General features: G+C 25.7%; 1 protein-coding gene across 1 annotated transcript; it reads left to right on the plus strand.

The window, feature by feature from the left end:
- The first annotated feature begins 14,006 nt into the window (after positions 1-14,006).
- LOC114184755 (dehydration-responsive element-binding protein 1F-like) lies at positions 14,007-14,822 on the plus strand. The gene is made up of 2 exons (XM_028072066.1): positions 14,007-14,587; positions 14,642-14,822. The coding sequence occupies exons 1-2, from the start codon at positions 14,007-14,009 to the stop codon at positions 14,820-14,822; spliced, it is 762 nt and encodes a 253-aa protein (XP_027927867.1).
- Positions 14,823-15,372: the final 550 nt, after the last annotated feature.

The following is a 15,372-nucleotide window of genomic DNA, read 5'->3' on the forward strand; positions in this document are numbered from 1 at the left end:
TAAAAAATTTATTTTAACTTTTTTTAAAATGAGATCCAAACAATGTATAAAAAAAATATGAATTTAAAGGACAACTAAATAAAAGTTAAACATAGATCCAAATATTATGAAATTTAAAAAACAATCCTTGTAAAAAATCACACTCTAAAATTTATGTTTTCCTGTTTGGTATATTTACTTTAACCACTTTATTTATAAACAAATAACACATCAATAAAGTCATAAACAAGTGACACAGTGATGTTATTAATGAAATTATAATAAAACATTAAAAAGAAAACTACAAGTATATAATCATCATCAATTATTTCTTCTAGTATTATAATAAGTTTATTTATCATAATGATTAGCAAATGCATATAAATATATAATTTGAAGTGCTCGTTTAATTACTCATTTCACAACCAATCTTGAACACACCAATAAATAACAAAATGTTAACTATTCAATAACAACATTAATGATAATGTTGGAAAAAAGATTGTATGATTAAATTTTATTCCATTATATTTTTTACGATGATATTTTAGGTTTTATTTTTAATTACTTGCATGATGGGTAGAGAAAAAAAAGATAAGGAATAGATTAGAAAAATTAAACATTAATGGAAAAACATGATGATTATTATGACCAATTTAGTTCAGTGTCAAAAGATTTAGTGACAGCTGGCCGTCGAATTACATTACATAAGTCATGCAAGAAAAAAAGAATTGTAATGGGACTCAAATAAAATCACACTCTAAAATTTATATTTTTCTCTTCAATATCTTCGCACAAACATAAATTATGCTATTAATCAATGTTAATATGATGTGTTCATATATAGTAATATGTTTTTTTATGAATTAGGTTCCCGAAGAAAAAGTTAGAATTTTTTTGACTTTGTTGCATAAATTTCGAATGATTTCCTAGAGAAACGTAGATATGAAAAGAAGAAAAGTTAGATTGTTATTTATGTATGAATTTTTTGTGTTGAATATTTTAGGTCTCCAATCATCTATACTAAATTCATGGTTCAACGGATATGAGATTATGAGTATATTAGTTTGAATTTGACCTAGTTAGTGCTATAAATGGGTATCAATGATAGTATAATTATATAATCAATGATAACTTGGATGTATTAATTTGAAAACATGACGAAACTCCGTGGCCTTGAAATTTTGGAACCTATAAAAGGTTGTCTCTAATTTCTACAGGGTTGGCCTTAACTGTCATATCACTGTCTAAAGTAGTTATACTTGTGTTTCTTATTCACATTGTTTGAAATATATTTCGGTACATAATACATTCACATGCACTTATCTTCTTTAATTATATTTTTTATAACTAAATTTTAAAAAAAATTTCATATAATTTGAAATGACATATTCTAAATAATTTTATTCTAAATAATTTTAAAATATAAAAAATAAGAAAATAAAAAATTACTTAAAATATATCATTTCATATTATAAAAAAAAAATTGTCAAAATTTAAATATTAAAAGATCAATTTCCTTCCTAAAAACACCATCACGCATGCTCTTGCTCTTTCCTTCAAACACTTTACATCTATCACTGATTTATTCTTTTCAACAAATCGATTCCTTTTCTCATTCTAAACATTAGAACATCTTGCATCAAGATCATCAATAAAATGTTTGTGCATCCATTTGTTAATAATACCGATTACCTTTTTCTTCATAATTTTATGTAAATTTTTCTAATCATTCACATTGTTTAATAATACATGTATATCATCACAAACTACTTGTTGTTTGTTGTATATAATTCACAATAATTGGTATTGGAAGCAATTACTTTACCTTTTGGATATATATTTAGAAATAAAACGTGTGTGCAAGCTATCAAAATTTGCCTACGGTAGGTTGAACCAAGAAAATTTTATGAGAGAAATTAGAAAAACACACGAAGAGATGGGAAATATAAAAGGGAAGAAAAACAAACTTAGGAATAAAGAACATAAAGTTTATAAAATGCAAAAAAATGGTATGTAACTACTCTACAAACACTACTAAAAGTTTTCATATTAAATTAAATTTTTTTTGCAAATTTGTTAAAAAAATTGGCAATAAAAGATTTTTCCTACTATTTTTCTAAAAATCTAAATTGAAAGGTAATTTCTTCGTAGGTAATTATTTCCTACAAAATTATAAAATTCATAAGTATTTTCTATACAAAATTTGTTGCGAAAAGTGTTTTATGCAAAATATTTTGTAAAAAAAATGACAGCAACTTCCTGCAAAATTTTTTTCATAACAAAATTTATAAATATTTCCTAAAAAAAAAATTCAAAACAAAATTGACAAAAAATATAAATTTTTTTAGTAGTGTAATTTATCTACAAATGTTGTATATATACAAAAAAATAATAGTCTTATACATTGTTATAGGTATTATTATTCATTACTCTTTTCAGATATTTAATCAGAAAATTATGTTATTAACCTCAAAATGTTATAAAGACTGCATAAGACTTCATAGAGACTTAACCTAGTAGATGAAAACTGTTAATCAAAGATTTCTATCAGTGAAATCTAGTGTTAAGGGAATTTAAAAAAAAAAAATTCAAATCCTTTCCACGTAAACATATTAAAAATATGCTTGCTTTACATATTAAATTATATTCTCATGAAATATATTATTAGGAACGTAACCATATTAAAAATGTAATATTCTTATGTACCACAAAGTAATAATTTCTTTCAGAAATCAGAGGATGAATATTCAAATACACAACATATTTCTCTAATTAATCAATTACTAATTATGTAAGGATATGTTAATTATATACAAAATATATAGTTTTGTTGTACAGTTGACCAATGATTTGCAAATGCTAAGATTCGGATCGGATACATTTGACAGCATTTTAAGCAGTTTTTCCGCGTTGTGAAAGTGCTTTTGCCGGCTTTTACACTGTGTAGGTTTGGTCACTACTAGAGAGGATTTCCCGGGTTCAACGAAGACATTAGGAAAGTACAGTCTCTAGGTTCACGAACGTGACTTTTAGCCTAAAATCATTTTTAAAATCACTTCCAACCATGTCAGCCACCGTGCCAGTTACATCAGATCATCATTGCCCTAGTGTGCTTAACAATTCAAAAACTTTCTTCCACTGCTCTTTTTTATTTTTATTTTAATGTATAATATTTTAAACTTTTATTTATCAATTTTTGCAAGTTGTATTTACATGATGATACACTTTTACCAATACGAGCAAGTTGTGTTTACGTCATCATAAGATTTTATGGCGAAGAGATTGTGTATGAATAGCACGATTTCAAAGTGAAATCATATGGAATTTATTTTATGTAATTTTTAGATGAGAGAGAAATTGTGAAGTTAAAAACGATTTATATTTTTCATTTTTACTTTTAATTAAAATTGTGTGAGTCTTTTACAATTTTAATATAATTTGATTTGAATGAAGTTGTATAAGTTAACACAATTTTATTGTAATCTAATTTAAACTGAAATCGTGCAAAATAACACACACAATCTTCCAATCACTCTCCCTTTAAATTTCTACATTTCTCTCATTTCGCCAAACTAACACACCCACCATTGGTACACACAGGGGAAGGATTTCGGATTTCAGATTTTTGCTTTGAATTGTTAGAATCAGAAGACAAAGATGATGCATATAAAAAATAGGTTTAATTAGATATAAATAATTAGGTACTAAATTGAGATAAATATATATATATATATATATATATATATATATATAGGGACTAAATCGAAATCAACAAAATAACATCTGATAATGACACTGACATGTGGTATTATAATATCATGTGACATTGATTGCCACGTGTTACACACAGGGACCTCACACGTGGTATTATTTTTTTTCAAAAATTTGAAAAGAATAAAAAAAAATCACAAACTGACATGTGACACGTTGTTAACAGCGTTAATCAACTCCGTTTGAAAAGGACCTAATTGAAACACTTTTTCAAAAGTTGGAATGTAATTGACTATTTATTTAAAAGCGGGTACCAGATTGACACACTTCTATCAAAGTGGGTACCATCCGAGTAATTAAACCTAACAAGTAATAATAAAGCCTAAAGAAGATGAAGAAAATGAAATGGCGAAAAAAAAATCGAAAAGGATTAACACATGTCAATGTCTTTTAGGTCAGTCTAATTTATTCTTTGTCATGTCAAAAAAATTAACATTATTGAACCAGAAGATCAGATACATGCATTTCTTAAGTATAGGAGCTTAATAAGATCAAAATTTAAAATATGGAAAAAACTAAAATTGTGTTATAGTTTAGTGAAAAAAAAAAAACATATCTAATTAAAAATATTAATGAAAATTAAATCATGCATGCACGATTTATTCGTAATAAAATCATATTATATACAAGCGAGACTTTTCCATATCTACAATTTTTTTAAAAATTACCCAATTCAGTATTTTATGAAGAAAATTGTATCAGTAGAGGAAAACCTCCACTTACTTTATCTTTCATTATTTAAATCAAAACATGTATAATGCCATCATCTTATTTATCTTTGGTATTACCAAGTTATATATTTTTTTAATAAACTATGTTTTACCTGTAATTATATTTTTTCAAATCTTTTATAAGAGTTTTAATTTCAAAAGGATTTCTTTTAATTTTCTCTAACAGTATAAAAATTTACTTATATTTCATAAGAAATATATCGATAAATAAAATAAAAAACTAAAATTATCATAAAGTAGGTATAGGTTGATTTAAAATTAATTTTTAAACATTTGAAAATTTTATTTTCATTTTACCTTACTGTACTGGTTTTTAATGATTTGTGTTGTTTTACCTTATTCGAAATTTTAAGGTAGGTAAAATTTTACAATACGAATTTAATGAAAGTAAATTAGGATGATTTTTCGTGTGACTATTATAACTAAAATACATAAAATAATATAATGGGCGCATGTGATTTGAACAAAGTTTAACTTCTTTATTTTCAGTTGAGATGCGTGTTCATTGACATCTACACAGTAAAAAATCAATTTCAGACATGACCACACATTTCATTCTGTTCGCGTTTGTAACATGTGTTTCCTTATTTTATAAATTTAATTTAATAATGTTTTATATTTTGAAAGTTCAATTCTCATTTTTATAGTTTAAAATATACTTACATTATTAGTTCTCATAATTTCTGTTTTTATATCAACTGTCTACTTAGCATATAAATTTAGGCACGAAATCATAATTATTTTGATATTTTCAAAAATTACTGGACTCACGTGCTCAACTACATGTAATTATAATACAATTCAAACTAACACAAACTATATATATATATATATATATATATATATATATATATATATATATATATATATATATATATATAATATTTTATTATTATATTCTTGTCTCAATATTTTCACCAGCTATTGTTTTTGAGCCCCCACCACGTTGCGGTATCATGTGAATCTAATAGTTTTTCTTTTTTTAAATAATTTCATGATTAGTTACACAGTTGCCTTTCTTATTAGTACATTCAATCATTATTTTATTAGTGAGTTACAACTTATCAATATTTTTCTTAACTTAAAAATAAATATAATTAGATATTCTAAATATTATATTATTTATTATTTATTTAGTTTATTAATATTTTACTATTATCTATATTTAGTTAATACATCTTTATTAAATATTGTTTTTTCTCATGACATAATTGCTATAGAAATATATCCAAATTATAATATATTATATAAGTTAAATTATACTTTTAATATCCATTTTCGTAGCAAAATTTAAATTTGATCCCTCAATTCTTTTTTTATCTCAATATAATTCTTATTTTGAAAATTTTGATGCAATCAAGTCCTTTTCGTTAGTGGTGTAGTAACAATGTTAAATGGAGTGTCACGTATTAGTTATTAGATTTTTTGTAAAAATTGTGCAATTTTGTCCATCTCCAAATTGTGCACCCCATTTAACACCATTACTACACCACTAACGGAAAGGACTTGATTGTATCAAATTTTTCAAAATAGAGACCAGATTGAGATAAAAAAGAATTGAGGGACCAAATTCAAATTTTGTTACGAAAATGAGGACCGTATAATTTAACCTATTATATATTACATGTTACACCTGATATAAAATTAATTTTAGACTTGAATTTCTTTTATAAGAACACGACTCAATGGCTTCTATTCTTAATAAGGACACAAAAATAGAACTAGAGTTCATCTTAATTTTATAAATTTTAATTCTACATTTTACAAAACTTATATTTTACTCTTAAATGTATATACACAAATTAAATATCTACTTTTAAATTAATCTTTTGTTTAAATTAAAAAATTTGTATACAACGTTTCTTATTTTCTGAATTAATAATTTAATCTCTATATTTTAATTTTTAATTAATTTTACTTTTTATATTTATTTTTAACTCAACTGAATCTTTATTTGAACAGAAATACTTTATACATCACAGTGACACTATTTAAAATCCATGTCATCTTTTGCTATATAAAATCTCTAAACTGTGTTAACAAAAATCTAACAAAATGTTATATTAATTGTTTTTTACTCAAATAAGATTTAATTGAATTTTTAAAGAAAAAAAAAACTGAATCGAATAAAAAAATGAAATTATTAATAAAACCCTTTTTCTATTCTGCTTTTCTCCGTGGACAGATGGCATCATCGGTGACGCTATCTTGCAAGACTTTTTGTATACAATAGGAGAATTGTGGGTCCCATTACTAATGTTGATGTTGGATGTTGGTTAACCCACTGATACTACGGTCGCAAATTCAATGTAATGAGAATATTTTTATTGAGTTATTGGAATAGTAAAGGAAAAGTTCGGTGAACCAAACTTCAATTAATTTACCATAATGTAGTAAAACGATGAAAGTATTAAATAAAGAATGAAAGATGATGTGATTACGTCTTAAACATCTTCATGCATGCTCTGACCAATCGCATCACAATACAGAGAAAAACGAAAGCACGTGATGAGAGGCTTCCAAGTCAGGGATGAACAACTACCATCACAGTCATTTTTGAGAAATACTATGTTTTCTTCGGACTAGTTTTATTATTTTATAGAGAATGATAAAAGATAAATATATTTTAAAAATTACTTTTTATATAATTGTTAAGTATATGTTTAGTTATTTAAACTTTAATAATAATTAAGATTAGTGTTTTTTTCTAAATCTTAGACTAATTTTGTCTTCATCTTTAAAACTGAACCGTATAAATTTAATTTTTTAATTAAATTTTATTAAATTTATTATATATTTTAAATATTTTTATATGTTAATATTAAATAAAAAAGACGAAAATTTAAAAAAAAAATACAAATTCAAAATTAATAAATAAAAAAATATATTTTTTTTATAAATTTCAGTTGAGATTTTTTTTTATTATGAAATCAACTGTCACTCATTTTTTTTTTGTTATCATATAAATAATTTTCTAGTTCACATTGTTAGGATGATTTATTCCTTTATTTAAGTTAAAGTTATTTATTGCTATACATGTAAGATTTTTCACAACCAATCTTAACGAGTTTATTTTTTACTCAATGCCAATCAAAAATTTTTGGTTGAAATCTGTAATAGTTATTTTTTGTTCATATATATAAACTTGAAGCAGTAACTTTTTGGATTTGATAATAATAGAACTAGTCTATCCAAACAAAAAACGTAAATTATGTAAATTTGTATTATTTTACCTTAACAAAATATTTAAAAAAATAAATAACTTAAAATAAAATAAATTCGAATTTAATATATTTTAATTTCTTAAAAGTTACAAAAATTTTCATTAAAAGAAAAATCTCCACGACGCAATTGAAACCATCTAAAAATAGTTAAAATGAATAACCTTTTCATGTCAATATGTAATATATATCATATGAGAAACCAAATGAACATATCACCACAATGCAATTGATTAAAACATAATGGTTTAAAATACATAAATCATATTTTCGTTCAATTTTGTCAATTCAGTAATAATATTTTATTTTTTTTCCATCAGGTCCCAATTTCATTAATTTTATTCAATTTAGTCATTTTTTACTAATGTCGTTAACGTATCAACCTATCAGCGTGCCACATGTTAATAACAATGTTTTTATATTTAATTTGATATCTATATTCATTATTTTTTTTTCAATTTAGTCCATTTTCTTTAATGCAACAATTTTATTCTTCTCTAAGTTGAGGCCAAATCTACTTTTTTATATAAATGTTGTACTAATGTTTTTATTAAAATTTATTTTTTAATTAATTTTTTTTTGTTTAAGGTTACAATTAGTTTAAAATTAGAATGCAAATTTTAAAGATGAAAACTAATATCATTGATTTAAAATTTGGAGAAGTTAAAAATTACATAATCACATAAAATAATGGTGTTAATCACATAAATTTGTATTTTTTTTCTTTTATGTTTTTGTAAAAGGACTTCCAACACACCCCCTTATATACATATCGTGCGTGGAAATATAAATTAATGGGTGATCTGTTTGCGGCTTGATAGCGGGTGAAACAGAATGTCCAAGAAATCTTGCTAGGATACCATGTTGGAAGTGAGTTTTAAGCCTAATTAAACCCCCCAAAAACCAACTTGTAAGATGAGGATTACACCCACTTCTATATTGTGAATTGACCTTATCTCTAGTCGATATGAGACTTCCAACACACCCCCTCACGCCGAGGTATATTCATCTCGTGCATGGGACTAGAAATTAGTGGGTGGTCCGTTAGCAGTCCGATAATTGGTGGAACAGAATGTCCAATAAAGTTCGTTAGGATATGCTCTAACTTGGCTCTGATACCATGTTAGAAGTAAGTTTTTAAGCCTAACTTACACCCCTTTATATACATATCGTGCGTGGGACTATAAATTAATGGGTAGTCTATTAACGGCCTGATAGGGGGTGGAATAGAATGTTCAAGAAATCTCGCTAGGATAAGTTTTTTTTTTTTTTAAACAATAGCTCTGATACCATGTTAGAAGTGAGTTTTAAGGCTAACTAAACCCCCCAAAAACCGGCTTGTAAGGTGAGGATTGCACCCACTTATATATTATGAATTGGCCTTATCTCTAATCGATATGGGACTTCCAACACATCTCGTGCATGAGACTGAAATTAGTGGGTGGTCCGTTAGCAGTCCGATAATGGGTGGAACATAATGTCCAATAAAGTTTGTTAGGATAAGCTCTTACTTGGCTCTGATACCATGTTAGAAGTGGGTTTTTAAGCCTAACTCAACTCCATAAAACCGGTTTGTAAGGTGATGTTTGCACTTCACTTATATACTATGAAATTACCTTATCTCTAGTCGAAGTCTCTAGTCGATGTGGGTTATGGGCCCACCACGCTTCGACTGCGTTTTGTGGGGTATCTCTATTCGATGTGGGACTTCCAACGTAAACTGAGAAAGAAAGAAGATTTGTCTTGTTAGGCTATTTCTACATTTTCTTGGCTTGTAGCAAGCTTCAGATAAAGTTTTCATTTCTTCCATTCACATGATGACAACACCATTTAATGCTCAATTACATGATCAAACAACAAGATAAAAATGCAATATACGAGATAAACAACTTTGGTTTTCCTTTGAAAATGTATGAATGTTACTTGTTAACTAAAAACGTTTGGAAAATAAATAAAAAAATGAGGGGCGATTCAATAATGAAATAACATTTTACAAATTAAAGGAAAAAAAATCAATTAAGAAAAACTATCAATTAAAATTAAGTTCTATAATTGAAGTTATCATCTGTTTTTAAATATGAAATTTTATTATTTGTTTTTGAATTTTGTTTGACCATAAAATTAACCAATCATGACCAATTAATTTTAAGAGAATACTAAACATCTTAAATTTAATAAACTTAGGTTAAATTTATATGAAAAAACATTTAAACATCCAAAATTTAATAAAATTTAGTTGAGAAAACCATTTGTCTTTTAAGTCATCTAACAAAATTTATTGGAATACACTTTAATATGTATTTGAAGTCTAGTTTAACTTTACGAAATATTTTTAAGATAAGATATTGACTTATTTATGTAATATATTTAATTTTATCTTCATATATAATTAATATAAGATATTTTAACATTAAAGATACCATAGATTCCTAATAGAAATTTAAACAATACATTTACACATATTAAACAAAAATGTTAACATTAGATTCAAACATTAGATTCAAGATCTAATGAAAAAGCATACTCACGATTCAATATTCAAAAGAATACTTAAAGCTAATAAATGTAAAGGAAAATATACTATGATTTCCAATTTTGTACTCCTATCATTTACTCTCTAACATGATTTAATATGATTTAGTGTGCCACTTTTTTTAAATAATCAATACTTTTTTGGACAGAGTTGTTCTTTAATAAATTTCATTAGTAAACTAATATCAAACTTTCTATTTTGAATTTTGGGAAAATTCTTGAGAATTAAATATTTTAAAATTTGTCAAAAAAATTTATGGATAATTTATAATTTTTATTATTGATCGATTTATTTTCCATCAATAAAATAAATAATTTTTTATAAAAAATCAATTATTATTATTATTATTATTATTATTATTATTATTATTATTATCTTTCTTGATTTTATTGTTGACTATGAGCTGTCGTGGACCCCTAAATGTTTTATTCATACACTGAAACATAAAAATATAAGAGGTTTTGGAGCGACGAAGATAATCATAGAAATAAAAATGTATTGTAAAACAATATTTGATAAAACATATTGTAATTATGTTTTTTGAAATTTGAGGGAATTATTATTCATACATTTGTTTTTGCACTATATTAACTGACTCAATCCACATAACTACATACTATGAGAAGTGTGAGGTGTTTACTTAAGATTCATATTAAGGTTGTTTGATGATAAATTTGAAAATGAGGATATGATTTCAAATTCCTCTTATCTGTACACTAAGTTATAAGAATGGTTTGAAAATACTGAAAGTGTGAGAGATTCTGAGTTTAATTTTTCATTACAATTTGTTATTATTAACTGCAAGATTTGTTTAAAATTAAAAAATATAAAATTATCAAATGAAATTTTATTAGTATAAATGTGATTTATGTTGTTTGGGAGTACTTCTCATTAACAAAATACTAAAAATTAACGGTTATTAATAAAAATAAAGACATACGATATATATACTTCTTGTTATGAAGTGTGAGGTGTTTTAAGATTAAAAAATATAAAATTATCAAGTAAAAATTTATTTATATAATTCTGATTTATGTTGTTTTTGAGGAAATTTAGATCTAACATTGGACTAATGTTAATGACTAAGTGTCAATGATTATCAATTTGAACAGTAACCTATAAGTGTAGATTTTTAGGGTTCTACTTTTAATTTTGTTGCACTTTGAACATACAAGGTCCTGATTTACATATATTTATATTCTTTGTTAATAAAAAAAAAATTATTGTTTGTGAGGAAAAAAAAAAACCGGTAGGAGATAAATGAAATTAGATCAGTTTCTCATGAAAAATTGTCAAATTTTTTGTAAGTTTGAGATAATTTTTAATGAATTTTAAATCTAAAGGAGATTTATAAAGTAATTTGTGATAAGATTCACACCTATTTATAAATCGACCTTATTTTCCAATAATAATACACAGACAATTGATTATAAAAGTCACACGCTTTTCTTCTTCTTGTTCATTGTTATTTCTCAAATCTCATTCCCATTCCCATATGTAAAACATATTATAATCTTTATATATGTTCATATATATATATACAAGGATTATAAATCCGAACATTTCATTGTTTTTTTTTTTTGAAAATTTTAATTGAAATGGTTTTATCATTTTTACAATAATCTTAACATTTTAGAAATCAGGGTTTTATTATATTTTTAAATTAAAAACTTAAAATAATTAGCTGATTTCGAATAGTACCAAATAAAAAAATTTGATTAAATTGATGAAAATATTGTTCTCTCGTCCTTATTCAGAAAGCGTGAAGCATGTGTGTTCAAATGCACTTGACCATGATATTTCGAATACTTCACCATCAGTTTCATGATTCTATATTTAAAGTCCTCAATAATTTATGGATTCAGTATGCGACGTGACATGATGTTCTTTTTCCTTTTCTTTTTAACTTTTATAGTTGTAAAAGGTACCTATAAGAACTCTCAAAGGAATTGTTTAATATTTTCACAATTAAGTCTTATTTTCTATTTTTAAAAGGTTATAGAAGACAGAATTGATTAAATTATTTTTAAATTTTATTCCACTCAAAAGTTATCAACCAAAGATTAAATTTTATATATAGCATATAGAAAGAAAATTTTCCTCTCCTTCCAACTATATTAATACCACCTTACATAATTCTTCGGTTTCTCTTTATCAAAACTTCACTGTATTTCTCACTTACATATTATTCATATAATTACATATATTCGATCTATCTTGGTTATTTTGAAAGAATATAAAATTTTGAGTTATAGATACAAACTATATATATAATAAGAAATTCATTAAATAAAAGTTGATTTAAATATATTTTAGAAATTAAGAACTTTCAGTATTTAGATTATGTTTTATTGTTATTAAATAAGATTATTAAATCAATCTTCAAAATTAGCGATCAAACTTTTCTTTGATCTCTCAATTTTAGTTGATCTGAATTCAGAGTCTAGTCTAGTTTGTAATCATTTTAATATTCTTTAAATTTAATATCATTAATTCAATGTCTAAATTAGTGTTAAAAAAGATTACATGTTTAGTTTTAAACTAGGAGAAATTGATTTGCTCACGAAATTCAAAAATATATTATAACAAAAAAAAAAAACAAGTTTTCTTTTTATTATTGGAGAAAAAGTAATTTACATCACAAAAATTTAATGTATGTTATCTAACATGAAGGATAGGAATAGATTTTTGTAATTGAAAATAATTCTTTTACGCGAGAGATCTTAGTATATGAGTAAAATTAAAAAATTATGTTAGATTATAATTTAGTCTGACATACATTTTAAAATTTAGGTTAAGTTATAGGACGTTTGATGTAAATTTTTTGATAAATCCTATGTTCAACTTCTTTTTTATTTTCTCTGAGATTTTGGCTTTTTTTCTTCCTTCATTTTTGTGAGTGATTTTGCATGAAGAGGTTTATGTCCAATTCGATTTGGTTTGGGTATTTTTCATTGAAGTTAGTAATACAGCTCCAATTTTTGTTTTTGAAGTTAATACATGATTGTTTTTGGATTTCAATCATTGAAATATATTTGTGTTATTTAAATGTTTAAATTTTAAATTATGAATATCGAAGTTGATAGTATAACAATTCGATCATTATGAATTATATATATATATATATATATATATATATATATATATATATATATATATATATATATATATATATATATATATATATATATATATATATATATATATATATATATATATATATATATGAGAGTTATTGTACAGCCTGATTAGTAAATTTAAGTAGCTTACTTCGAAGCCTTGTTTAAATTAGTTTCTTTATAAAAAAAGATGGAAAAGCATAAAGAATGTATCTAATGAGAAAATTCATCCTAGCCATTCATTAAAACGTTTTACACACACACGCACGCATATTTATATATTACTATTTTTTTTTTATTCTTTTAAATATCTCCTTTTCCATGACAAAAATAAATTCAAACAAACATCTTTATTCCTCCAATCAAATAAAGTACAAAGAAAACATTAGATCAATTATTCAAAACATATAGTGTGAAAATAAATGAAACTAAAGTAGTTTGAGTCTACTCTTTCCTCGATGAAAACGATTGCTCCAGAAATTATTTACAGCACATACGCACATGTCAAATCATTGTACCTCCAACACACTTTCCCTCTTTATAAACCCTTCTCTCCATGAACCCTACCTATGCTCTCACACACTGCCAAAATTCACACTTTTCCTTTTCAATTTCTGTAATTATCACCACCAAAAACTCACAATCTACCATGAATTTTCAGATCGAATACCCTTTTTCATTTCAATCTTCTTCCACCGTTTTCCAATCATCATCACCATGCACACCACCCAATAATAATAATAATAATAACCCTAACCTACTCTCACATCCTTTAGTTCATGCACAATTTGTAGTTTCGCCCAAAAGGAAAGGTGGGAGAAAGAAGTTCAAGGAAACTCGCCACCCGATTTATAGGGGTGTCCGGCAAAGGAAGGGCAAGTGGGTTTGTGAGCTCAGGGAACCCAAGAAGACCACAAGGATTTGGTTAGGGACATACCCTACACCTGAAATGGCAGCTAGGGCACATGATGTGGGTGCCCTAGCAATTAGGGGCACTTCAGCGATTCTAAACTTTCCAAACTCAGCTTCTCTTCTTCCAATCCTTAACTCATCTTCACCTAAAGATATTCGAGCAGCTGCAGCAGAAGCTGCTGAGAGTTTCCGACCAATCGCGCTTTCTTCCTTGTCCAATCCTCGTAACAACAAAACTGGTCGCAAAACAAAGTGCAAGAGAGTTAGTAAAAAGGTTTCACCAATGGAGGAAACCACACAGGAAACAGTGTTGGACTCGTCATTGAACATCATGCACAATTTGGATCGTGAAAAATGTGATGTTCTGAACAGTGGCATGGAGAAAAACAACTGTGATTTGTCTTCAACCGTGTTCTTCGATGAAGAGGCATTGTTCAACATGCCTGGTCTGTTGGATAGAATGGCAGAGAGTTTATGTCTTCTTCCATTACCTTCGGTGGATTATTGGGATGATCATGCTTATTTCACAGACTTCAATCTGTGGACTGATTGAGTGATTAACCTCTGGGGAATTTGATCAAACACTTTGCAATGTAAGAAGAAAAATATGTAATTTTGATTTGTTGATTCTCCCTTTATGCACATATCTGAAGTTTGATGTTATTCATATACAATCAAGTTGCATCACTCTTTGCCCATTTGCTTTGTATAAATGTAAATGCCATGGATAAGGAGATGAATCCTTTTTCTGTTGGGTGTATGTTGATAGAATTAAGGCTTAAATATACATTTGGTCCCTATTTTTGTTGATTTTATTCAATTTGGTCCCTATTTTCGTTTTATGTTCAATTAGGTCCTCATTTTCGTCAAATTGTGGTCAATTTGGTCCTTTTCACTAACGGTGTTTAAATAGTTAACGTTTTTGAACAGTACATGCCACGTGTCAGCTCCTGGTTTTTTTGATTTTTTTTTAATTTTTTTTTAATTTTTTTTTAATTTTTTTAATTTTTTTTATATTTTTTTTAAATTTTTTTTAAATTTCAAAAAAATGGTCCACGTGTCAAGTCATAATTGTGCCACGTGTCAGTTGTGGTAGTATTATT

This window comes from Vigna unguiculata, chromosome 5 (assembly GCF_004118075.2).
Source record: "Vigna unguiculata cultivar IT97K-499-35 chromosome 5, ASM411807v1, whole genome shotgun sequence".
Lineage (NCBI taxonomy): Eukaryota > Viridiplantae > Streptophyta > Magnoliopsida > Fabales > Fabaceae > Vigna > Vigna unguiculata.

Bases quoted from the DNA above. Each gene is read 5' to 3' on its own strand.
- LOC114184755 (XM_028072066.1), top strand. From the start codon at position 14,007: ATGAATTTTCAGATCGAATACCCTTTTTCATTTCAATCTTCTTCCACC. The intron at 14,588-14,641 runs GTCATTGAACAT...TGTTCTGAACAG, and splicing joins CAGGAAACAGTGTTGGACTC to TGGCATGGAGAAAAACAACT.